Below are 9,303 nucleotides of genomic sequence, written 5' to 3' on the forward strand. Positions count from 1 at the left end.
CCCCAGGACATGCAGTACACACCACTGAGTAAATCTCTAAGTCCTCATGCAACAAATCATTATTTTCAGCCTCTCATTTTCAAGCAGTCTCTCCCCCTTTCACATTTGTCAGCCTGTCTGTCTGCCTGCTTTTATCATTTCCTTAGGTCTTGAAGAACTTGTTTGGATCATGCAACTCCTCCTATACCACTTGCTCACCCTGATATCCGACTTGTCTCCAGAAATTCTAATCAATTAAAAGAAAATAATTAAAGCAACTGGATTACTTTATCAACAAGGGCACATGGAAAGCCTCTTCTGCTGTATGAAGTCTTGGCCTTCCCCTGGAGAAATGCTGGGAAGAAGGTTACCAATAAGCTCTTCAACTGCCTCACCTGAATCGCTAATGGGAAATCTCCAGCTCATAGCAGCTTTTCATGCTCTTTTCACCGGGGAGATCTCACTGCCATCTTCAGCACTACCACTGTACCCAGACCACAGCAGTTTGAAACTGAAAGGAATATTGCCCTGAGACAGGAGAGGTGCAGCGTTTTAAAATGTCTAACACTTCAGAGACTGAGATAAAGGAAAATACTGTGTAGAACATGGGAAAGAATAAAATCCTATGGTGAGCAAGGGAAAGGCATTTGATGGGTTTGCTGCCCACCAAGAATGCAGTATGCAACATGACCCTTTATTCCTTTTATGTTCTCATATCTCATTTGACACTGGAGTGTCTGGTTAAATAGAAAGGAATAGAGAAACTCTGGAAAACTGCAAAGAAAACAGGCTTCATGCATACCTGGCTCTGGATTTTTATGGTGTTAATTAAGAGGATGCCTAGGAGTTCCAGGGAGGAGAAAATATTTCCCATAATGTCTGAGAGTAGAAGTTAACAAGCCTGCCGGGATCTTTTTAGGCCCTGCAGAGCTAAGGCTTCAGCATTATTAAATGGCTGTCACATCCAAAGTACAGTGCAGCATAACTCAGTACACAACAGAAAGCACAGGATGCTGAAATGGGGGATGACTTTAGATTACACCGCAGAGCAATTCAATTTCAGGACAGGTGTTTGCATGTGACTGAACAAGATACGGCTGTGCAAAACCAATAAAGGTACGCAAAAGAAGGGAGCAGACAGACACAGCAGGCTGGGCTCCCAAACAGCAAAAAAAGTGTCAAACGAAGCCACATGCTTCAAGACGCTGTGGTTCAGCACAGTCACTCAAAGCAGATGAGCTATCAAAAACTACAGACACTACAGAAGCAGAGAAGCGCTTCCTTCGGATGGTGGTACTCCTCAGAAGACATGGCATCTGCTGGCACTTAATTTTTTTAGCACATAATCAAGTGACTCAAGAATTGTAGCAACCGAGGCCAAGTCCCAGGGACTTTGTTACAGGGACACAAGTTACTTTGTTATTGCTCTAGCTCACTTGGGTACATGTGAAAAGTTTACCTTAAAGCCTTTCCCTACGCAAGCGCAGCTACTTCCCATTGCAATCAGCGATCGGAAGGATTACACTGTATTTGATGGGACTTTAAGGTGTACATTCTAGGGTTGCCTGCTTAGAAATATTTCACCGCACCTAACCCTTAAAATACACGCATGTTAAGCCACTTTCCTTTCTACAGATAAATTTTTATAGTGTACTCAGAAAGGACCTGTTCTTAAGTCATTGCTATGCATCAAATGCGCGACACGGCGTACAGAAATTAATATCTACCTTTTGTTTAACTCCCTTAGAGCACATTTCTTTTAAATCCAAAAACACAGTAAGCAAGATGTTCCTCTTCAAACGGGACTGCTTTCTGACATCCTAATTCATTCTCCAAGTGAGCAAGGTCTTCCCTGACTTCAGTGAACGTGTTAGGTGTCCACCTAGCAAATGGAACTGCATGGGAAGTGGCCAAAAACCCCAGCAGCATGAGCATTCATAATCAGGCAGACAAAAATTGATAGATGCTCACTGTTACCCACCCCAAATCAGCACTATATAACATGATACTGACAAATCTACCAGCTTAACTGAGTTTCCCTGAGGCATGATGTGTATAGTCCACAGCATTTTGTATGAACACAGAAATGGTAATATCTTCCAAGTGTCCTGTAGCTGGCAGAGTCGTCCAAGTCATGACGGTTCTATGCACCTCTAAGTGAAATACATAGTCCAAAGTGACTTACACAATTGGGGGGGCAGGAAGGAAACAAGTACTTATTATGGTAATTACTGCTCTAGGAAAAAAACAAACTGGCTTCATTTATCATCTTTCTCATGACACAAGCACCTTGTCCAGCCTAAACAATACACAGAGATTTCATTATGTAAGCTCATAAAAGTAGACTAACTGGTCATGACACTGAAATCCAAAGTCTGGCACAGAACCTCAACACCCCAACTGCATAACTTATATGAGTGCTTAGAAAAATGAGCAAAGAAATAGTCAGTGCAATCACAATGCAGAATCACCACAACCAGTTAACCTCTCTTACAATACAGACAATTTCAGTGCAAACTAAATCATAGTTCAATGATTTAAAGCAAGAAATTCCCAATACAAGTACAAAGCAGTGTTCGTATGAAAGAGGCTGTGACGCCCTTGAATGGCCTTAAATTTTCCCGAGGCCCTTGAAATTCTTTTCTGTTCAGTACCAAATCCCACCACTAAGAGGTTTCCTTAGGCAGGAGAAACTTTATTTTTGCCCCCATTTAACAAACTACACTATATCAAACAGCAGTTTATATAATGTGTATTGTAACCTGAATGCTAATGTCATGGGATTTGAGCACTTTCCTTGCTTTATAAGTGTCACACCAGGAAAGGGAAACAACAGCATATGAAACAGTAAACCAGATGACATCCAACTCCATCTCTGAGGCTACCCCTTGAGTTCCATAATTTGGCAGAACTCTCCAGTAAGGAGACCAAAGGCGGAACCCTAGGTTCGCAACACCTTCCTCAACCCCATGTCTCCCACCAAATGCAATGCTTTCCTGCCTTGCAAGATGCAATCCTAACACAGAAGGTCAAATAGATTCAACGAGACTTCCAAGTGGCAGAAATTAGGCACCAGAGAGCAAAGATGCCTGCAGCTGCTCTGGACACTGCTGGAGGTGGCAGCAGGGGACCTTGCACTGTCCCCAAGAACCTCCAGAGGTCACAAGGAAAATTCTTCACCAAATGTATGTGTATCCCAGACACATGAAATCTGGATGAAGGTGACAAAAAGCATTGCAAAACACTCAACGAAGGTCAAACCTCACCCTGCCTTTTGACTCCCCTACTCCCTGTCAACACCACAACCATGCTGGAAGCCCCAGCTGAGAGCACCGCAGTCACCTTGTGAGGGCTCTTGTGTGGTGCCAGCAGCCAGTTCCAGCACCAGGCACCCTCCCTGCATGTTCAGGCCTGGGAACAGATAAACAAGAGCATCCTCACAGGGCAAACCAGGCACGCACATGGAGGATAGTTAAAGAAAAAAGCCATCATTCAAGGCTGATGAAGGCTTTACAGTCAATAGCCAACAGGAGTGGCACTCAGGACAGACTGCAGCTCTTACTCCAGCCTGTAAACTCCCTGGGACAAGGGCTGCTTTTTTGCTCGCTTGCATGGTGTTTTAACATGTGGAGGCTTGGCCAGATGGAGGGCTATGGGGCAGCGGCAGGGAGGAAACAAACACTGCCATACAGCAACACTGCAGTGAAGAACAGCCACGCAGGCTACAGGGTGGTCTTTCTTTCCACCTTCCAGCCAGCCACTTGGATTGCATTAGCTGCCTGCTCCTTATCAAGCTCTTCAGTTCCCCCTCATGTTACTCAATTCCATCATGCCGTCACTTAACTTATGCATGTAATTTAAAGTTGGATAGACAGCGGGGAAATTGCTTCCTCTGAGGCCCCTACTAATTGACCCCTATCCACAGAGCTCAGCAGTCTTCCCTTAACAGCACTCACATGCGCTACCACAACACGAAGTGCAAGTTCGGAGGTTGCCAGCGCAGCCTCTCTCCCCTGTGGCAATGCCATATGGTGTTAAGATTTTCAGGATCAGCCGCCATTCCTGCTGGAATCAATCATCACAACCCTATCCCAGGCAAAGTCTATCTCAGACTCTCACTGGCTTGAAACGAGGTGAGGTGCCTCGGACTTGGATGCTTGCATTTACTATTTCAGGTCAGTATGCAAACATTAATAGCGCACATATCAGTTAGTGGGGCTGTTAGAAACAAAGCAAGTGGCACCAGCTATGGTGACAACCTGCCCAAACAGCAGAGAGTTCACGTTTGGGCTGAACCTGTCAGACCCTGCCAATGCAAGTCAGCCACTCCACCTGACTTTGCTGCCACAGTAATGAAAAGGAGGAGAGGGGCAACTGAGATTCATACAGTGAATCAGGACGGTTTACTTCAGAGGGAGGGGGACATAAAGTAACATCAGGCTCCTAATCTTCATAACCTGCAGCAGAAGTTACAGACATGTATACCAATCAGAAGAAAATAAGTAGTCTCTATGGGTAAATAAAGATTATGTCTCTTTAAACCGACTGTAAATCTGAATGAACACAGAATATACATACACAAGTAGGCAGCGTGCAACGTGACGTCAATCTTATTTTTATAGATTTATTATTACTGTACATAAAATTTCCTAGTAATGATAACATTCTATGAAAAATACTAGAGCATAGGGACACTTTTAACGTGAAAATGGTACAAGAAAAATAGAGAAAAAATATAATTCAAGTGTTAAAAAAAAAAAAAAAAAAAAAACAACCCAAAACGCTGGGAGGGAAGCATTCCATTAAAAATGCAAAGGTCAGGGACTGGAAAGCATTCATGTGGATCTTTCTTTGATTCCATGTATTAACCTTGAGAGTTATATCCTATGCCTTCATTGCACGAGTAGAAGAAAAGATTTAAAGGAAAAAGAGAGAAATGGTTTCCGTGGGATCAGCCAGCTTACTGTTTACTGGTATCATTCTCATTCTTCGTTTATTTCAGTTTTAAGCACAGTTCCGCCCCCCTGCCTTGAATCATCTCCACAACTTGCTGCCACTGTTGGGCCTGATTCACAAATCTCCTGAGTACATAGTGGAATGTGAGCCCTGGGACCATGCCTGCGGGGGTGAATGGGGATTACCCACATGGAGCTGCTGCCTCTCCAGGAGCAGAGGCCAAAGCAAGCTGCCCTCACTGCCAAGCCCTCAGGTAGGCCCTGCCACTCTCCAACACCCTTCCAGCTGGTGGCCTCGCAGCCAGTGCACTGCAGCTGCACACGTGCTTCAGGCAGCCCTGCTGTCACTCTTCATCAGTTAATTGAAATAAAAGGAAGAAGGAGAAGATACAAGGAAAACTACCACATAAGAAAGTTACTCTGCCTCTCCTACTGACAAACCATGTTTCTGCATAGAAATTAGCCGCATCCTGTGACAGAACTTTGCGATGGGCCACAACCTGCAGAGAAGCAATGCCTTACTGACACCTCCACAGCTGGAATGAGAAACCTGCTTCCTTCCACTCACAGCACAGCAGCAGAGTTTTTGCATTTATGTATCCATCAGAACACAAAGAGGAGAGAGTGAGTGGGGGAGAAAGAGTGAAGAAAAGAAATGAAGACAGGTGGTTATGAGGGTACACAAGTGGCTAATTAAACCGTGGGCTTTACTAGTCACAGTGGTTAAACAGTTTTAACAGGCGGCATTCTCATAACACACCTGAGTAGTTTTTAAGGCTGTCGAAAACCTCTGTCAGGAGCGAGGAAGTTCTGTAAATGTGCTCAGAGATGCACACAAACCCACAGGAAGATCTGATAACGCACAAATTCGTTTCTTCCAGAGATAGCTCACTCTCTGCACAAATCGATAAGCCATCAGAACCCATCATTTATCACAAACATTAAATCCCAGCGGCACCCTGGTCTGCAAGCCCAATGAGGGACCTGGCATACAAAGGCACCCCTGCTGTGGGGTGGTGTGGGAAGGATTCTCTACATCTCTGGTTGGGGGGAGTCTCTTTTGGGCTGTACTCATTATAACCCATCACTAACAGATCAGGGCGTAAAGTACCTTCTTTGTGAACTTGTTACAAAGCCCACAGAGGCGTATCATTGAGGAAAACAAGGGCTCAAAGCCCAATCCTAGTTTCTAGCACCTGGGGAGTCCATCCTGGTTCCTGCATAGGTGGCAGTGGGTCACCACAAGCCCACAAGAAAGAGCTAGGAGGATGGTTAGCTACAAATGGAACTTTCAGCATGGACAGTGCACTCTTGTGAGGAGGAATTCATTGGTTGGTTTGATGGGGCTGCTTAGGGTTAGGGAAGAGTTAATGGCATCAGCCAAATGTCAGTTAAACCCCACAATGCTGCTTTTGTCCCATGGCAGTATTGCTCCAAACTCCGTTATTCTATTTATTTAATGGTGATCAAATTAATGGGCTCCTGGTGTTGCTTTTTCCCTGGAATCCTTTACCCCACCTCCTTCTTCTTGAAGAGAACTCCTACAAGCAGTGAGTAAGGGAATAACAGCCCTGCTCACACACACACAGAGAGGGAAGTTGCAATTTCTCACTTAGTTGCTAATTTCTGTGACTACAAACCTCGATGTCACCCAGCATACATTGCTCCTTTGTACTAAATCCATCATCCCCGACACCTTCAGATGCATCTGTGTGTCTTACCAGCAACACTATAATTTTAATAATGACAAGGGATTAAGGATGATTACTAGTCTTTCCCCTCGCTTGTTTCCTTCGCCAAATGGTATCAGCCCATTGCCGTTTTGTGTATTTGGGTTCCCATTGTCTGTTGTACCCACTACATGAACTGGAATGTCTGTGAGATGGGAGCTGCCTGTCTCTCCTACATCCAGCAAACCTGAAACCTGTCCTTACAGCTTTGGAAAACATAATACGTTGTCAGTGCCGACGACGCGTTGTCAAAATAACCGTATGTGCAAATCAGTTTGGTCATCCCTGTGCTAAATTTCCATTGTGTTTTACACACCGTGAGCGGGTTATTTCGTAAAAGACGCTGCCAAAGGGATTAATGTGGGCACATTTCACAGACTACCAGGCTCTAGGGCCAGCTGTCTCTCTCAGACAAACTGCTACCAGCCAGCCTGGAGATGAACTCGCCATTGCTTTTCCCTGAACTTCCGACGGCGTTCAGCTGAAACTTTCCCTTTCCCACCTCCCTGTCCCCACAGACAGCCACGAATCTCCCTTAAAAAATGAGGACGAAGAAGAAAATGAGAAGAAAAGGAACCAGAGAGAGCCAGCAGTCTTATGGGAACAGCACGGCAGGTACACCAGGCGAGCAGCGTCTCGTCACGGCCACGGGCTGGCGGGGAGGGGCCGGCGCCCCGCGGCAGCCCCCCGGCTCCGCAGGGCCGGGTCGCCCTCGGGGGCGGCTCTCCGTCCCTCCTCGGCGGGGCCGGCTGCCGGGGGGCGCAGCGCTCGGCGGGGCGCCACGGGGGGCGGCGTTTCTCATCCCTGCGGGGCGGAGAAGGGGCGGGCGGGCGGCGGGGCAGCGCCGCGGGGGGCCGCGCCCGCGGCGGGGGCACCCTCAGAGCCTGAAGGAGGCCTCGGAAAAGGGATGCTGCATCTTGAAGCTAGACAAGAAGCACTGGAGGGGCGGGGGCAGGGGGTTGAGAAGGGACGGCGGGAGGCTGGGGAAAAAGAAATCATCTCCTCTGACCTCTAGCGAAGTGCCCGGTTTTTTCTTAAGCTCTTCACATTTCCTAAATTTGCAGATCTGGTGTCCCGTTTTGCGGTTCCTGCAACTGCTGCAGACTCCACAGTTGATGAGCCGCTTGCAGGGCACGCACACCCCGCAGCGTTTCCGCTTCTTCTTGGCGGGGTTGCCCGCCCCGGCCCCGGCCCCGCTGCCGCCGCCGGCCCCCCCTCCGCCGCCACCGCCACCGCCGCCACCGCCGCCGCCTCCGCCGCCCCCCGCGCCGGCGGCGGCGCCCAGGGCGGAGGCGGGCGAGGCCGAGGCGTGGCTCTGCGGGCAGTCCGCCAGGTTGGCGATCTGGAAGGCGCTGTCTGTGACGGCGGCCGAGGCCGCGGCGGGGGAGTGCAGGGCCGTCATGACGATGACCCCGGGGGGCAGGGAGAGGCCGCCCAGCGCCGGGATGGCCGAGAAGGTGCCGACGCGCTCGGGCAGGTTCATGATCTCGGCTTCGGCGGCGCCGCACTTGAGCTTGTTCATGCACTCTCCGGCCAGCGGCCGGCAGTGCTCGGGGGAGAGGGTGGAGAGGAAGTTGCCGTTGGCCATGGGCAGGGCGGGCTGCTCTGCCGGCGGGCAGCCGGGCTTGCCCAGCCGCTGCGAGTCGCTCCGGTGGTGCATGCCGCCCCTGCCGGCGTGCAGCGAGGAGGCGGCGGCGGCGGCCGCGGAGGCGGAGGCGGCGGCGGCAGAGGAGGGCTTCCTCGCACCGCCCGCCGCGCCGCCGCCGCCGCCGCCGCTGCCCCAGAGCATGGCGGTGGCGGCGGCGGCCGTGGCGGTGTCGCAGTTCCAGGGGGACATGCCGATGCGGGCGGCGGCGGCGGCGGCGGCGCTGGGGAAGATGGGGGTGGTGATGCGGGCGATCTTGGCCGCCTGTGGGAAGGCGCCGCCGTTGGTCTTGTAGAAGGTGGCGAAGGAGCGGTACCTCTCCATCTCCGAGTTGTAATCCACAAGGCTGTTGAGGGCCCCCTCGGGCAGGTGGCTGTCCTTGGGCAGCCCCGGCGCCTCGGGGTTGGGGCCGCTCTCCACGCACACGTTGGTGTTCATGGTGGCCGGGGAGGGCGGCGGGGAGGGACGGGGCTGGAGGGTGGGGGGCCGAGGGGAGAGGGACGGGGCGAGGGGGGCTGGGGTGGCTGTCGCTTAATCCTCCTCCTCCTCCCTCTCCGGGCGCATTCCCGCCGTCGGTGCCTGGCCGGGCAGCCGCTCCTCCTGCATCCTCACGGGAGCTGCCGCAGCTGAAACACAGAAAGTCATTTCCGAGGGGGTGCCCGCGCGGCGGGGGGGGGGGGGGGGGATAACGGCCACCCCCCGAGAAGAGGGGGACACCGACACACTCGACACGCCACGACGCGACACGAGGCGGGGGGGCAAAGAGGACGGGGATGGGACACGGGAACCGGGAGCTGCCCACCTACCATCTCCACCGGGGGATGTGAAAAGGCAGTGAAAGGGAAGGAAAGGATAAATAAAAGGAATTACAGAAATAAAGAGGAAAAGGAGGGGGGTAGGGGGGAACCGCCAGCTGCTACCGTGTCCTTCTGCGCCCGGCGGCCGTGAGCTGCCTGCCGGCACCGCCGTTCGCTGCTGGCGGGAGGGGGGTGGC

The 9,303-nt window shown here is 50.9% G+C and overlaps 1 protein-coding gene across 1 annotated transcript; it reads right to left on the reverse strand.

Annotated features, from left to right (window-relative positions):
* Window positions 1-4,762: 4,762 nt before the first annotated feature.
* On the reverse strand, window positions 4,763-8,835 carry CXXC4 (CXXC finger protein 4). The gene has a single exon (XM_061359422.1). It carries the CDS (start codon window positions 8,745-8,747, stop codon window positions 7,542-7,544), a length of 1,206 nt encoding a protein of 401 aa, XP_061215406.1. The 5' UTR covers window positions 8,748-8,835; the 3' UTR covers window positions 4,763-7,541.
* Window positions 8,836-9,303: the final 468 nt, after the last annotated feature.

This window comes from Neopsephotus bourkii, unplaced genomic scaffold (genome assembly GCF_033783945.1).
Source record: "Neopsephotus bourkii isolate Nb327-2 ecotype Australia unplaced genomic scaffold, CSIRO-AGI_Nbou_v1 NB_977, whole genome shotgun sequence".
Taxonomy (NCBI): domain Eukaryota; kingdom Metazoa; phylum Chordata; class Aves; order Psittaciformes; family Psittacidae; genus Neopsephotus; species Neopsephotus bourkii.

Bases quoted from the DNA above. Each gene is read 5' to 3' on its own strand.
- CXXC4 (XM_061359422.1), bottom strand. From the start codon at position 8,747: ATGAACACCAACGTGTGCGTGGAGAGCGGCCCCAACCCCGAGGCGCCG.